Genomic DNA, 17,595 nt, shown 5'->3' with positions numbered 1-17,595 from the left:
ATATTTTGTTAAATATTTATAAAGTTTTATTAAAGTTAAGGAAAAAAACAGTTGAACTAATAATCTGTTAAATACATTTTTTATTCAAAAAAATGTTTGAGACACCTATGTTTAAAATCTTTTTCTTTAATTTTTAAAGAGCTGGATTAAAATCTGCATGTAAATTGATTTGAAATTTGATTGTGTACATAACAAACGTTTAATTTGAAAACTTACTTACAAAGAGCCAACCGTGATCATGGGAAGTGATGTGAATATATCATAGTGAAGTGTCGGTTGTTAGATAAGCTTGGCTTGACTACTGTCCTTTGATTGGTTAATGTTTGTAATGAATGAAGAAGAGGTCTAAAAATCTTTATTGTAACATGGCAAGTGATTTGCACAGATCAGTCGACACTATGGTCTATAAATCCCAAAAGAAAGAAAGAAAAAAATAAATAAAAATCAAAGCCTTCTGAATCTGGGACAGGGGTAACATTATTGGATTATTAATAATTATGTTATAGATCTAAAAATGTATGGTGTTGGTCTACTGCTGAACTGGGAGGGCTTTGGGTATGGCCGACACATCAATGTTATTACTGGGCATTTTGAAGTCAGTTGAAGTGAAAGCAGCAGACTTCTCATCGGCGGAAATGGTGTCAATAAGGCTGAGCAGAACCTTCTCAAACTCCTCACCATCAGTCCATTCATGGATTTTGGGCTTGATGAGAAGTGGGTTCTTGGAAATCAAGTCCCACACTGGGAAATTCTTCCTTGGCATCACAAAGTCACTCTCTTTCAGCTTCAGGCTTGGGCAATAGTCACCAGCACCATCACCCAAGTAGATGATTCTTTTGTTGCCTTCAGCTGCCATAGAGGCCTGAATTCTTTCTAAAATCACACCCTGCAAATTGGAAAGTAGTAGAATATAATTAAGTACCATTTGGAAAAAAATATATTTATATATATATATTACTATTATGTGGGGTCAGAGTCTAAGTCTCCTACATAGATCATCAAGTGGTCAAAATTCAAGATTTATTGGCTGGTTTGGTTTCAAAAAAAAAATATTTAAACAAAATTGAGGAACATGTTCCAACATTTATGGACCCAATGGTGGCTAATTTTTTCGTTTAACAAAATAATTAAAAATATTTAGAAAGTGTGTGAAGAACCCAAAACTCACTACTGAGCAAATTATGGAATAAATTAACATCAACAAAGAATAGACAAAAACTTTATTAGCATACAATTATATATTATACCTTGCACATGTTAGGAGGGCAGGTGCCTATAGTGCAGCCATGTGAAGAGTTTTTGAAATCATGAAAAGGTTGAATGCGAAGCCTTCCTTGTTCATCGACAAAGCTGGGATTTGTGTTGATCTCTGAAAAGTACTCCCTCAGCCCAAGATGCTTCAACATTGTTTCAATGAAGAACAGATTTGCATCACTCACAATCCTCAGATCACACCTGAAATATATCACAAACATAAATAAGAAAACAAATTCATGGAAAATGAAAACAGAGAGAGAAATATAAGGAAAAAAAAAACAAGAGTAGTCTTATATTTACATATATATTTACGTACCCAAGAGCGTGAGCGGCCTTAATGGCAGGAACAACTCTGGGATGTATGGGGATCCGATTGAGAACCTCAACAATGTCATCAATGGTTTTTCCTTGTTGGTGAAGCTCCATCATCATCCTATCCTGATTTTTTTTTTTCATGTATTTAAACCGTCAGAAACCATATAATAATATAGTAGTAATATTTTTAATAAAAATCATTGAAACAAGAAAACCAAGAGAAACAAAGTATAACAAAAGAAAAATGCAATAACAAAAATAGTTTAATCACCATGAGAGAGTTCCATGGCATGGTTGGAAGAAGCTGATTGAAGAGATCTGTGGCACCCAATTCATCGACGACCCAGTTATCGCTGTCACATTCGATTATGGTCTTGTCAAAGTCGAAAATCACAGTGGTATTTCCGGCCATTTTTCTGAGAAAACGACTAACTTTGCAGAAAAACGACGAAGAGAAAACCAATTAAGAATAAAAGTGCAGAAGAAGAGTATTTAAAGAATATATAGAGACTATTTTCTCTGTTGTTTTGGCTTGGTTTTTTTGGTTTGTGAGATGTGATAAAAAAACAGCAGAAGGAGACTGGTTTATATACACATGCTGATGCATTTGGATTTGATAAAGGAATATTTTTTTAAAGAAACGTTGGTAACTTTACAGCCCTCGGATTGGATGACTTTTTTGAGTTAGAAAATTTTTGACCACTAATTGTTGAAATATAGTATTAGGTTAGGAATAGAATAGGATTAGGAAAAGCAAATACGCGGAAATAAAGAGAATATTCGAGAGGTGCTGTTATAAATTGAACCTTATTAGTTACCACTAATTAAGGTTCGGTTCGTATCACGTAAAAAAAATGTTTTTACTATTCTTTTGGCACTTAAATCATTATCTCGTCATTGATGAGATAAGCCTAATAATGTTAACTAAGTCTCATATACAGTCATATTTGCCTTGGTAATTAATAAAAGAAGTGACATTTTTCGTTGTATAATTCTAATCTTTCTTAATTAGACCAGGGTTGGACTCGTTTCACTGCATTAATCAAATTTATTTTTTATTTTATTCAAATACTCTTATTTTACTTGCATGAAATATCTATTATATTCAAAAAAAGTTTAAAATTATAATATAAATTTAAAAGTAAAAAATATTTAAATAATTTCAATTTGGGTTTTAATTTTAATATAATTAATATTACAATTTGATGTTTTTTAATTTATTTAATATATTATGTGATTAAAATAAATTATTTTAGTAACATCAAAAGTAAATTGAATTAAAACTATGTTTCAAGATATATTTTTGTATTTATTCGTAAATTACAAATTAGGATTTTTGTATTTACTAAACTAAAGATGCATAAATTATGTGATTCATTGGTTCCATATGTTTTTGGGTTGTTTTATATTGATTTTGCAGTATGATATAGACTATAAGTGGCGTTTTCTCTAGCTTGTAGCTTTGTACTATTGGCTCGTGCCAGTTGTCTTATATAATTATATGAGAAATTATATTGAGAGTAATGATTTTGCAACTTTTTATATATTTTTTTAAAAATGATATCGGTCTAAAAATACGATTAAGTGTATATTTTTTTACTAATATTATTTAATTTTTGACTAATTGTCTAAATTGTGAGAGCCTAGTAAAAAATTATCAAAATTAAGTTAGAGTAAAAAATAACTTTAAAAATAAGTAGATATCTTACTTATATTAATGAAACTATATTTTCTTATACATAAAAAAATTAATACTCATAATTTAAAAATTTGTACATATATTTAAATAGTTTAAAATTTAAATATTTAATTACTGCTAAAGTAGTGTACACATTTGTATATTAAAAATAATAATTAACATCATTGTATAATATATTGTTTAGAAAAGTAAAAGTCAATATTTTTAATTTTGGAAATGTATTTTTACCATCAATACATTACAAATGGCATCTAGAAAGTAGAAACTTATAGATGGTAATTAATAATTTATATAAAAGATGGTTTGAAAAAGAAAAAAGAAAAAAGAAAAAAGAAAAATGAGCTCAAGCTTTCAACTACACCAGAATTGACCATTATCTACGCGGCAAATAGAAATTAAAGAAAAGTAAAATTAAATTAAATTAAATTCATGCAAATCTCGTTGTTTTTGTCCCCTGTTTTTGGCTTTGTCTTTGTCTTTGTCTTGGATCGGTCGATTTCACAACATATGCTTGCTGAGGCAACTTCCTAGCTTCCTCACAACTCACAACAACTCCTCCTCCTAATAATTTATTAGGTCTGATCTCAACGAATAGTATTTGTTCTGCATGGCTTCACACCTTAAGATCGAATATAATATACATATATATATATATATATATATAATTATGTAACACAAAGTAAATCAATTACTGCCACTATTTTTCTTTCAATTATTTGATTCTGAATTTCTTATTATGTACTTATTTGGGGGAGGTGAGGTGAGTGACCAAAAGGGCAGAGGGTCTCTCTTACACTTATGGCTAGGGCTGGCCCGTGAGTATTGATTGTTCAAGAAATTTTTTGATATTTTTACAATATTAAATGATATTTTCGTAAAATTATGAGACTTTTTTGTATAAAAAAAATATAATTTTTCAAAATGGGACATTTTTATTTGGGGGCAAGCCATCCTATGCCCTACTTATGATCTTGGTTTTTCTTTGTGTTGCTGCTTAATTAAATTAATTTCTAAGTTTCAAATATCTTTATAATATTATTGTTAATAAGGTCAAATTGAGAAAACAAACAAAAAAAAGTGCGTGGAATTTGAAAAGAAGTGGTCTTAGTTAAAGAAAAAACAAATTCTAGATATACAGCTTGTTGAAAATTACCCCAGAAGAAAAAAACATTTGTCGCATCAAAACGAACATGATGTAACTTTTAATTAATTTTCTTTGTATTAATATTCATGAATTATACAAATTAACGGATGAAATTAGAAAAAGCCAACCCTTGTTTCATGGGGAATGAACCTTAATGTGGAGAACACGATGACTACAAAAGTGAGTAATAAAAATTGAGCCATTAAGTAATTACAATCCACATATATTAATATATGGTTGTTTATTCATTCATTAATTTGTCAGTCCTCTTCATTATTTTTGCTACGTTACAATAATTTGATTATGTTTTTTTATTTTGGATTTTATTCAATCATACATATTCTATGGCCCATAATAAAAGCATATATAGATTTGGTGAAAATTCTCGTGAGCTGAAATTGTATATGACTTGGATGAATGGAGCTATAAAACAGCTTACATTACAGCTAAGTGTCACGTCAGGCATATCGAATCCAGTCCGTGTGGGTGAGTAACACTACCCACTTTTGTTTTGATTATTTCTTTTTTTAATTTTTTTTATATATATATATTTTTCTCCATCACCAATAAATTAAAATATATAGCCACGTTACCAAGCACCACGTACTACACCACTAGCCAAAAACGGCTTCAAAAAGAAACATACGTACATATTTTTGTCACATATATTATTATATTTTTATATTTTATTCATACACGTGATTGGTTTTCTCTTATTTTTGGCTAATAATAATAATTTGATGAATATATTTATATATACGAAGATATTGGGGGACTCGCGTGTTGATGATTAAGCACCAAATGTTCTATTCTAATAATATAGGTCAATTTGAACAAAAAAAAACTTATCAGAATAAGAACCCACTTATAGGAGCCAAACTGGACCCTATAATTATTTATAATGGCTAACTCTATAAACACTAGGGAAATAAAAACAACAATTTGGTCATAACGTACTCTTCAAGAATAATAGTGATAAACAGCAGTTTTTATAACGACACTGACGTGTATGCATGTAAACTATCAAAATTGTTTAAGCACGTAATGTATGAAAAAATTATGCATTATATATTGTTATATCCCTATTTCGATGTATCGAAAAAGAATGATAAACAAGCTCGAAGTCCGAGCTGAAATTCGTCATCTAGTTAATGATGACATGATTCGGGAAAACAACCGAAGGTCAAAATGTGGGGGTGTGCACGGTGGCGTGGTTTGGGCGGTTTGAACACATTTTAATACACTACGCCACAAATGCGGTGTAGTAAGTAGAACACACCGTGCGGTGTGATTTAGTTGTACCAAACCTACTAAACCAAACCATTTTTTGCGGTGTGGTTTAGGTGGTTTTTTACGGTGTAAGTGTGTTAAAAAATATGTGTGAGATAGAAAGGTGATAGGGAGGAGACGCAAATGAGATGAGAGAGGAAGGGGCTGCTGTCGTGTATGATATGTTAGAGAATATGGTCATACCCTAATTTAAGTGGGCTCCTAGTTTTAGATTGGATTACTAAAAAATGATATATATGTAAAGTTTAATTTTTTTTTAACATATTTGTAAGTATACGGTGCGGTGTGGTGCAAACCAAAATTTTACACCGCCAAACGCGCAGTTTAGCTAAGATACAAACCATACTGAACCATTCCACTTTTGACACCGCAGTTTGCGATGTAATGTGGTGCGGTGCGGTCCGTCGCCACAGCTTGCCGGTTTAGATGCTCACCTCTACTAAAATGATTAGCTCGAAAGACAGTGACTACTTCACCTTGTCCTTGGAGATAAAATTGGCTCCAAAGTACAATAGTAATTCAGCTTGAATGATAGGGATTTGTTTAGATATTTACTCGTTTATTGATTTATTTTATATTTTGAATTCATATAAGATATTTATCTGACTTCTCCTAAAATTATGGAAAGAAAATTTGAAAACATGTCTATAAATAGTTTGGAATGTAGTCATTCTAAGCTTTAACTTAGAACTCTCAATAAAAATGACTCACGCATGTGACTAGTAGTAGATTAGGTAATAACTACTGTAACTAAACCAAGTAAAAATTTGTGTGATGCATGTATTTTTAATCAACAAAAATCTGCTGTCAGCATATACAATGTTATTATTATTAAATTAAGACACAATTTGATGTTAAAATAAGCAAATTAAAAAAACATTTAAAAAAATCAAGAAAACAAACTCACGGTACCTGATTGAGTGATGAATTGTAGGAAGTCTTTTGAAAAACGGGAAGGGAAAAATAATTAATAATGGTGGCCTTTATCCAATACGGTTACATCATTTTTCTTTAGATTGTTAGCTGATGGGTATATTTATTCCTTATTACTTATTAAATTATTAATAAAGTGGTAAGAGGAGATTATTATTTAATTTATCACTCAAAATAAAAACAAGAATTAAATAGAAAATTTATTTTCAAGATTTAATAACACAAAATAAAGTAATAAACAAAGAAAAATGGATAATACCATTTTAAAGTAACAGTTAAGAATTATTCCTACCTTCGACAATTAATCTATCAACAATAACCAATTAAACTATTAACCCCACAGATAACACTTAAGCAGTCAATTATCTCAGTTTTCCTAATATAATTAATTAAAGCTAAGCGCTCTTAATTAATCATTTTTACCAAACAATAAACTCATTAAGCATGCGATCTATTTAACCCATAAAAACATTACATTCAACGGAAACAAGTTAATCTAGGCAACAAATTCATTAATCATGCAATTCATCTAACCTAGGTTCTATTCTTCATCACAATTAAAATACCCGTCACAATATCTTAATTGCAATTTATCACTCTACTTAGAATCCTAAACTATTAGGTGAATAGCAATTCTAAGATGATAGTAGAATAATGCAAAACCCTAATTAGTGGTCATCTAAACAAGATTTATAACATTCAAATAGAAAAATAGAAACAATTTAATATAAGGGAATGGAAGAAATAAAATTCATCAATACATTCCAGATCTCATGTCTAGGGTTTTGAAATGACCCTCAACTATAAATAATACTACTCCATAATCATATTCATAAACATAAATATTCAATGAAAATAAAAGAGTTTTGAGAAGAAAGAATAACTAGATTGAAGAATGTTATTACTGATGTCTTTTCTCCTCCTCTGCTACTCTAGCCTCTAAAATTCACAATCCAAAGTTATATTAAAAGTTAACCCTAACCCCTTCTATATCCCTTTCAAAAATACATTTAAAATTCAAAAATTAAGGAAAAATTGATCGTCGGCCGCGACCAGTGTTTCTTGGTAGGCACGGCCACTAGAAAAAAGGAATTTTCAAGAAATCCGGCTCCGACCGCAGCCTGGGACATTGCTGGCCGCGACTACTACATTCTGTCCCCTAGGCCGCGGCCTGAAATAAGGCTAGCCGCGGCAGTATAAATTTTCTTGTTTTTCGGTTTTCTTCTCCTACAGCGGCTGAAAGTATTTTAACCATAACTTCCTCAATATAACTCGGAATTGGACGATTCAAAAAGTTATGAAAAACTAAGAAAAAGATCTAAAACTTTTATTTCTAGGTAGATTTCCAAATTAGTATTGTAAAATTATCAAAATCAAGTGTGAAGTTTTTGATTTGTAATTCCGAGCTTAACTATTGTTTGTAAAACATCCAAAATTCATTCGTTTTCATCCAAATGTCTTGAAAATCCTAGAAACATAAAATAAACTAATTCAACATATATTAATAAATAACAAATGCATAAAAGAATAATGAATTAAAAATAGACTTATCATTAGCATATATAGAAATTATTCTTATATATTTATATATACAAAATGTATCTACAATATAGAACAAATGAAATGGTATGATATATTTATATATAGAGAGAAATAATATTCGGAGTACAAAACCAGATAATATATACCATATGTCATTTCCATTGGATTGGTATAGAATATATATACACACATCACGCCAAGATAAATTAAGGAATATGCATGAAGAACTGATATATATGGTATAAGATTATATATTAAAGTGTGCTTCGCATGATGCTGTTTCTAACTGCTTCTGGATAAAGGAACAATAATGTCTGTTCTGTTCTTAGGATAGGGAGGAATAATCTATTTTTTAATTTGAAAATAAAATGTTGGCGCTCTACTATATTAATATATTCGACAAGTTGGTAAGATGCCTAAGTGTAAAATTAGTAAGACTCATCATTTTATTCCTAAATATATTCCCGTTCAATTCACATGCAGACATGAAAACAAAATAAATAAATGGAATAGTTGTGGCGAAAACATACTTCAGTTCTTCGAATTATGGTAATTAAATACTTAAGTGTTTTTTTCTTTTGCAGCAAAAATACACATGCCACACTTTCTTAGTATAGGGTTGTAAGTAGGGTGAAACATTTGATCCACAAAACCCGAAAACACCCGCCCAACCCGAACCCCGAGAACCTAATTTTTTAGAAAACTCATTCATTTCGGGCCTAATCCAATCCGAACCCGATATGTGTCGGGATGGGTTCGGGTTCTAAATTTTAACATACACGGGACCAAGTATATTTAAAAAAAATATAACCCTTTCTCTTTATGTTTATGGTTGTAGAGTTATGGACTTTATTATGGTTGTAGTTAAATAATTATGGATTTTATGTTTGTTTATGGTTGTATTTTGAGACTTTTGATATTTTTATGTTTGTAATTTGGACTTTGGACAATAGACACTACAAAAAAAAGGTTCTATACCGAGAACACTATACCAACAACATGTCCTCGGTATAGACATTTCATATGCGCGGGACATTTTCGCGGTTTTGAATAGGTTTAGTTGCTATACCGAAAACCTATACCGAGAACATGTTCTCGGTAGAGGGTTTATAAATATACCCCACAGCCGCGAAGCCCCTTCTCCTTCCTCTCTGGTTTCTCTCGGTTTTCTCCGAGCCGTCCGCCTCCCTCCGCCATTTTCCTCCGTTTTCCTCCCAAAAAGCTCGGTTTTAAGCCTCAAAATTGCCAAGGGTGAAGGGATTTCTGTGTATTTGTTTAAGGTATGATTTATTTATTCATTTTATATATATATTTATTTATGAAATTGTATAATGATATTTTGTAGTTTTTGTTTGAAGGTTGGGTATTCGGTTTTTGTTGGACTAAAGAGATTGCTAACAAGATATTGAAGGCATTGGTAAGTTTTTTTTTAATTTTTTTTAATTTTTTTAATTTTTTTTCAATTTTTGAATAATTTATGTTTTTTTATATAAATAATATAATATTAATTTTAATAAAAATCTGAAATTATTATATTAGATAGAATGTATTTATTTTTAGGTTTTCAAAATAAGTATTAGTAAAAATGATATTAGGAATTAGAAAATTGTTATATGAGTAATTAGTATTTTTTTTTTAAATAAATTCTATGTTGTTTTGGTGAATTTTATGTGTATTAAACATATTAGTAAATATATTAAATATTTGAGTGTTAATTTGAAAATTTTGGTGGTAATGTTAGTATGTTGTTGTTGTCAATTTTAATTTTTTTTGGTTATGTTAGTAGTAAAAATTCAAATTTTATGAATATTGATGATTAATTTGTTGTTGTTAATTTTTAGTAGAATTTTAATATTTTGGTTAGAAAATTGAATAATTAATAAAATTTAGACTAATAATTATAAATTATATAGTCGTTTAAAATGTATTTGTAATGCTCTCTGCATGATCTGGGTCTGGATATTTTTTATGTCTTATTTGCAGGATTTTAAATTTTGGGATAGATGAAAATATAGTCGTTATGCTGCCGAATTTGTTATAGAATTGTAAAATTTAGAGATATTGTGAATATTAGTAGAAGTACTCAATAAAATTTCTAATTTAATAAATAGTGAATTGATAAGTAAAATAATATATTTTAAAATTAAAATTAACAAAAAATTAACATTAACATTATGCAACTAAATTTTAATAAAAATAAACATTAATTAAATAATTTAAGTAATAATTAAATCCTAAAGTAAATAAATAAATTTTAAACAAATCTTAGAAATTTTGTTTAAATTAATAAAACTATTCAATAAAGCATAAGTAAAATATGTAATTTAATAAATACTAAATTAATATGTAAAAAAATAATATTTATTAGTTCTGATTAAATAAAATTAACAAATATATTATTAGAAAACCATTATTAAAATTAAAAAAATTAAATTTAATATTTGTTAGTTTTAATCATTATTAAAATTAAAATTAAAAAAATATGTTTTTAATAATATTTGTTAGTTGTTTTTAATTTTTCTGTATTTTTTAAAAAAAAAATTTCAATTTTTGAGTAATTTATGTTTTTTTTTATATAAATAATATATTTTAAAATTAAGATTAAAAAAAATTAACATTAACATTATGCAACTAAATTTTAATAAAAATAAACATTAATTAAATAATTTAAGTAATAATTAAATCCTAAAGTAAATAAATAAATTTTAAACAAATCTTAGAAATTTTGTTTTAATTAATAAAACAATTCAATAAAGCATAAGTAAAATATGTAATTAAATAAATACCAATTAATATGTCAAATTTAAATAATTTTAATAATATTTACACTGAAATATATTATAGTTAGATATCATAAAACAACATAATTAACTTCAAAGAGCATAAGACATTAAAAAAAACATATTTAATTTTAGTTGTTTTTTTCTTTGGTAATAAGAAATTATTACCAAAGATATAATAGTGTTATTATCACCTAGTGATAATATTATATTTTTTTAGTGTTCATCACAAGAAGCCTTAGACCCGTTTAGAGAGGGTGAGTCATTGAAGACTCTTACATTTGCCTCTTTCTGAATTAGGACACACACGTGGATTAATTTGACCGTCAGATATCTCAGCTAATTGTGAACGAGGTAATACTTTACACATTGATATACTCCTTAAAATTTAACAATTAATCCATATTAATTTTAAAATATTGAATTTGCATACAATAGCGCCTCCAAATAAACGTGGACGACATAAAGGATTGACCACGCGGGAAAAGAGGGAACAGTTGGGGCGTCCTCTCCCTCTCGAGTGGGATGTGCGGGGGAGAACATATAAAGAGATCGGAGAGTACAGCTCAAATTTCTCAAAAGAGCTCGGATTACTTGTTCGACAGTACACAGATCCGGACTGTCCTTAATGGTCAAAAGTACCAAATGCCTCGAAAGAAAGAATACTTGCACATTTGGGAGTAAGTAGTTTATGTATTTTCCGACGCCCAGAAATTACGGTATTAATTTCTTGCTAAAATTAACTATCTTAATTAAATATATTACTAACAATAACTTTTTGCAGAAAAGTTCTGTGGTCAACAAGGAAAATAGAAGGAAACTGAAAGAGCTTAGCTATGGAGGTTTTCAGTCAATCTCAGCCCTACGCTATAAAAAGGTTAGTTAATTAATTATTTTTTAGTTTATTTTTCTTATTTACGTTTAATTATTAATTTTATAAAAATATATGTACGTGACAGCGCAATTTAGAGACTGGGCAACTTGAGTCCATCCCGGATAGCTGGATGGATACTCACCATAAATCAGGCACAGGGTGGGTGACAGAGACAGCCAAAAATACTTGGGTACGTTAAGTTTTTTTAAACATTTTTAAAATTTTTAATTGTTTCAAAATTTTAATTACATTATACATTGTATCACAGGAGGAATTGCGTGCATACCGCGACACACAGCAGACATAGGCAACTGATACTGAGAGTTCCACACCAGTTTCGAGTGCGCCTGAAGATGAAGACATATCTTTGGTACAAACTATCTTCGAAAAACGACGTGGCCACCAGAAAGGATATGGACGTATCCTTAACATAAGGGGCCGAACTCCATTTGATTTTCGTCCTTCACTAACTAGAGATGAAGAGTTTTCTAAGATGAGAGAGCGTCTTCGACAGTTAGAGGAGCATGTCCGGACTCATTGTATCACCCCGGGATCTCAATGTGCCCCACCACCACCCGATGATCCCGATGTTGGAGCACCGACTCAGTAGGACTTATGTATGAATTTTATTACAATTGACTATTACATTATCATGTTTAAGACAATTCTTTATTTTGATTCAGCGAACATACTCTTATGTTTTTATTTATATGTTTAATATAAGTGTTTTAATTTATTCTATTTTTTTATATTTAATTCAAAATAAATAAATAAATAAATAAGGGAATAACAAATATAAAAAAAAATTGGGAAAAAGTCTATATCGAGGACATTGTCCTCGGTATATACTACTAAGATGTCGGTATATACCAGTACGATGAAAAATTAAGGATGGTTGTACCGAGGACTTTTGTCACTTTCTACCGAGGACAATGTCCTCGGTAAAACCTATACCGAGAACATTTTTAATGTCGTCGGTAGAAGTTTTGTGTTGACGCCATTTTTCGTCAACAGATAAAAGAAGAGAGCACGTAAACAATTAAAGACAATGGCCAAAAGAAACAAACGAATCAAACACACGGTTTTTTACGTGGTTCAGCAGTTAAATCTGCCTAGTCCACGAGTCTCTGTTATTAACCTCAAGATTATCTCTGAACAATTCTTTATAATGAATTCTACAGAGTTTTCTCTCAAGGATCAGAATTTCGGTCCTTTACAATGGTGCATGACTTCTCTATTTATAGAGAAGGATGCAGAATACTATCCCACATATTTTGGGTAGTTACTCTTTTGTGAATAAAAATAAATGGCTTTAAATGCCAATAATCAGATATAAAAGGAAACGTCCCCCAAAGATCAGGGGGCGTATAACTGTATTAAATAATATCCCACAATTCTTGGGGATTTACATCAATTAATGAGAGCTACATCTCATAGTTATAATACTTGTAGATATTCAAGGTGGTTATAGCGTATCTTCAAGGCTCCAGCATTTCTGGTCTCATGTCATTGTGCGAGCCACTGACATCTCCCGAGCTAACGTTTCTTTCGAGATGGGATATCGAGCTCAAGAACCATGCTCCGAAGTTCCTGAAGATGAAGGTGTTCTCGGAGCTACCTTTCGAGATCGAGGTCATTTCGAGATCACCGCATTCGAGATCATACATCATACTTTGCAGGCTCGACTTACAATCCTAGATCACTCTAATCCTCACGAGACCATTTGTTGCGAACTCAGCTTTCGAGGTCATATTTACTATGGCTCGAAATCTGGGTATAACACTTTGCCCCCTCAAAAGTATTTGTTCGAATCCTAAGAGAAGGAAACTTTTGAACTACTCTTTCTGGGAACCATACCGTCACACTCTTGAAAATGGACACGTGCCAGATGGGTATTGCTCACTTTAGGTACTTGAGTACCTTGGGAACACGCCCACGATCGTTCGTCTGACAACTTTTCGGCGCCATCTTGTCACCGATTCCCATCCATTCGATCTGTTGAGGATTTTAACCAACGCTCCTGATCAATTTAGTTTTCCCACCTGTATATATAACACCTCCTCTTCGTCTTCTTCTTTACGTTTGTTCATCGTAAACCAGAAAGAAAAGAAAAACAAGAAAGCCAGAAACTTTCTTAAGAAGCTTCCATCCCGTGCATGTTTTCTCGACCCAAAAAACAAAGGAATCCTGGTCTGTTCGAGTCAGTGAGTTCTTTCTTGCAACCTCTTCTCCGAACGACGATTTTGCTGCAATCACCATCACTATGTAAGTATGCCATTTTTGTTTTTAGCTCTTTTTTTTTTTTTTTTTATGTCGTATTTGTTGCGTATACTAGAATGATACGATAGGAGGTTTTGAATCAATAGGCTTTTATGTTTTCTGGATTTTCTTTCTGGATGTCCGCCTCTGGTTTATGCCCAGTTTTGTCCTTTGAACGGAGTTTCAACTTTCTGGGTTTTGAAAATTTTAGGCCATGTTTCTTGTACACTAAGTTTTCGGGTAAAAACCCTTGTTCTTGAAAATTACACTGTAACGCCCTACTACCTTAGAGCCGTTACATAGTGAGTTTAAAAATAGAAATCGTGCTTTTGACTGACTCTAAGTGGTTTCTAAAACCAAAAGTGTGAATAAATCAGAATTTAAGGCTGTACTCTTTGAAAATGTTTAGTTTCATTGAAAACGTTAAGTATCTAACATCTGGGATTCCAAAATAAGGTTTACAAAATATTTACAACTCAAAAATAGATTTACACCAGGTTAACTATCAAAAGAATGGGTTAATACAACCATTTACAAAATGCCCCCAACCAAAGCAGTCGGGCAGGCCGAACATGTACGCGCCGCTCCCACGCTCTCCATACTCATGGCCGGTTGACTGACTCCTTGTTTTTACCTGCCACACGGAGCACCCGTGAGCCGAAGCCCAGCAAGAAAACCCAAATAGCACATAACATATGCAGATAATATCACTGGCATAATTCACTGATAAATAGGAAATCATTAATTAAACAAGCACGGCCATGCCGCCCCAGAGGCCTTACCAAAGCTTGGGGGTCTCAGTCATTACCGTCGGATAACTCATGTATCCCTTGGGTCCCACCCTCGCTATAGCATCCCATGTGCTGAGCGTTACTTCCGGCCCAGCTGCCGTACCCGGCCTACGCCGCTCTCGGCCTTAGCCGTTCATTCCATTACAATCACACATATAACACATTCAGAAATAACCATTCAAACATACCATAATTTATCTAAGATTACACATTCACACATAACACAATCTAGGGCCGCGCCCTACAATCACACAGTGGGCCTATGCCCTATTCTCAGGTGTTACGGTTTTCTTACCTGTATTCCGTACTTTCCGATGCACCACGATCACGAGCACGATCCACTAGTACGAGCCTCCCGAAATCCTAGTCACAACACACAAAAGACACTTTTAACAACCTTAAATGAGCCTCCAGGCCAAGTTCTAGTACTCGAAACGTTGAAATTCACCAAACATGGTAAAAGACTCAACCCCGAGCACCCTAGGTTAAATTCCCAAGCCTAAAATCTCAAAATCTCAAAATCCCTTAAGCGCCGCGGCATAGGCCACCCATGCCGCGGCATGGCCCCCAAACAGAACCCCCAAAGGCCCAAAAACAGGTAAGGGCCGCGGCATTGCTTGGGCCATGCCGCGGCCCGCCCTTCTCCATCAGCAAACAACTTCTTCGAAGGGCCGCGGCTCACCAAGAACCATGCCGCGGCTCGACCCTTCGAACCCAGAAAAAAACCACCATTTTACTCTCTAAACCTCACCTTAAACCATCTCAAACACATATCTCAACCCCAAAACTCAATTCAAAACTTCATATGAACAATCTAACAACCTATAGACACTAGAATCAAGATCAAAACATCAACACACCCAAGATTCACTCCTTTGATCTTAAATTTCAGCAACCAACCCAAAACCCATGAAAATCTTAACTCAAGCATTAAATTCCTCACCTCAAGAGTAGAATCCACCCTAAAAGTTCCTTTGATCTCTCCTAGACTCCCACTTCTCCTTCTCTTCTTCTTCTTTGCTTGCCATAGCCTTTCTCTCCTCTTCTTTTCCTTCTCTTCTAATTTTATCAAAACACTAAATGATTCAATGCCCAAACCGTATACCCCATATACCCAGCTGAAACTTGCCTATTTGCCTTGCCAAAAGACCAAAATACCCCTTCCTACTAATCCTTCTTAGCTAAACCTTCAAGGGCACTTAAGTCTTTACACTTTCATTTCAATTCTACCACTTTCTATCTTAAAACTTGTTACCCACAGCAGTTACAAATGGTTACCCAGGTTACCCAATTACCCATAACTAACCACTCATTCTCAATTCAACTTATAAGATCCCCGAAGTACCCCTAGGCTCCTCCCAAGCCGGGTACAACATCCCGTTGTGACTTTTAGACTAAATGGCTCACTAGGACCGTCTCGATGCGTGCACCCTGATAAAATCACCACCTCACATGGCACAATTCACAAAGTACAATTATCACAGTTATGCCCTATCATTTCCAGATTACAATAATGCTCATTCTAAGACAATCAGGTCTACATGCATACTAATTCACATAGTCATGCATCTCAAATAATCAATTAGTCATATAACGTGCATTAAATGATAATCATGCATAAAACTCAACAAAACACACACCAAATCCCATCATGCCCTCCAAGCACACTACTCCAGGCCCTTAAGCCTTAACACTGAATTTGGGGTCGTTACATACACGAAACCCAAAAATGCCCTTTCCTGGCTAACCGCCACCTTTCTTTCCCTTGAATTTCAGGATTTTCAAAAAATCATCCACGTTCTTTTTCTTCCCTGTGGAACACGCGCTCTGACTCTTTAGTGAGGGTCTTAATACTTAGTTTCTTGTCCTTAGATATCCGAGCTCATCCCATCGAGCTCGTGATCCTTGCATGCATGGCCCTCACCATTTTTTCTTTCTCGTTAGATGTCACAGAATCCGGAAAGATGGTGGGGGTCATTACGAGCAATCCCTTACGAGCCCAAATCTCCGAGCCCGGAATCGGTCTTTGCCCGGAACCAACGTCGGATAAAAGAATACGAGCTTGCGCGCGAGCAGGAGGACATTCGAGCCCACTATCGTCGTCAGATAGACGAGGTCATTGAAAAGAGGAGAAAAGTCCTTCGGGAAGCCATCTATCCGGAGCCCAACCCAGGATCTAGGCCAATTCCCCTCGACCCAGCGTTAAAAGTCACGATTGCATACCACCCAGGGGAACTCCAGTTTTCCTTAATGACGGAGCCTTCGTCTTCACTGCCTAGGAGGGAGATGTTTGAAGCCGAATTCTACCAGAGCTCGGTTACCACCACTGACCAAATAACTGATATCTTGGCCCTCCATGGCCTTAGTTCGTTGGACACACTGAAGTGTCGAGCTCCGACAAGGCATGAACGGAGCTGTTTCGCCCCTGGGGGTCGCGATTCCAGTGTGAAATACACGGCCTGGAGCCAGGAACATATAAGGGCAGGAGCTTTGCTGCCCCTGAAGTCCTTTTTCAGAGACTTCACTGATTTCGTTGGGTTGGCTCCATTCCAACTCAACACCAATTCATACAGGGTGCTGTCTGCCCTGAGGTCCTTGTTCCACGAGCTGGGGTGGACAGGGCCTTCTCCCCAAGAGATTTTATATCTCTTTTGTTTGAAGAGCAATCCCTCCCGAGCTCGGGGAGGAGATGGTTTTTACTATCTTTCGAG

The 17,595-nt window shown here is 33.2% G+C and overlaps 1 protein-coding gene across 1 annotated transcript; it reads right to left on the bottom strand.

Moving 5' to 3' along the window:
• Positions 1-329: 329 nt before the first annotated feature.
• Positions 330-2,142, bottom strand: LOC133794443 (inorganic pyrophosphatase 1-like). Its single transcript, XM_062231667.1, has 4 exons — positions 1,844-2,142; positions 1,574-1,695; positions 1,248-1,455; positions 330-886 (listed from the first exon to the last, which is right to left on the bottom strand). The coding sequence occupies exons 1-4, from the start codon at positions 1,982-1,984 to the stop codon at positions 530-532; spliced, it is 828 nt and encodes a 275-aa protein (XP_062087651.1). The 5' UTR covers positions 1,985-2,142; the 3' UTR covers positions 330-529.
• Between the last annotated feature and the right edge of the window lie 15,453 nt (positions 2,143-17,595).

Source organism: Humulus lupulus, chromosome 8 (genome assembly GCF_963169125.1).
Source record: "Humulus lupulus chromosome 8, drHumLupu1.1, whole genome shotgun sequence".
Classification (NCBI taxonomy): Eukaryota; Viridiplantae; Streptophyta; class Magnoliopsida; order Rosales; family Cannabaceae; genus Humulus; species Humulus lupulus.
The sequence above is the reverse complement of the archived record's forward strand: the minus strand, read 5'-3'. Positions and strand labels throughout refer to the sequence as shown.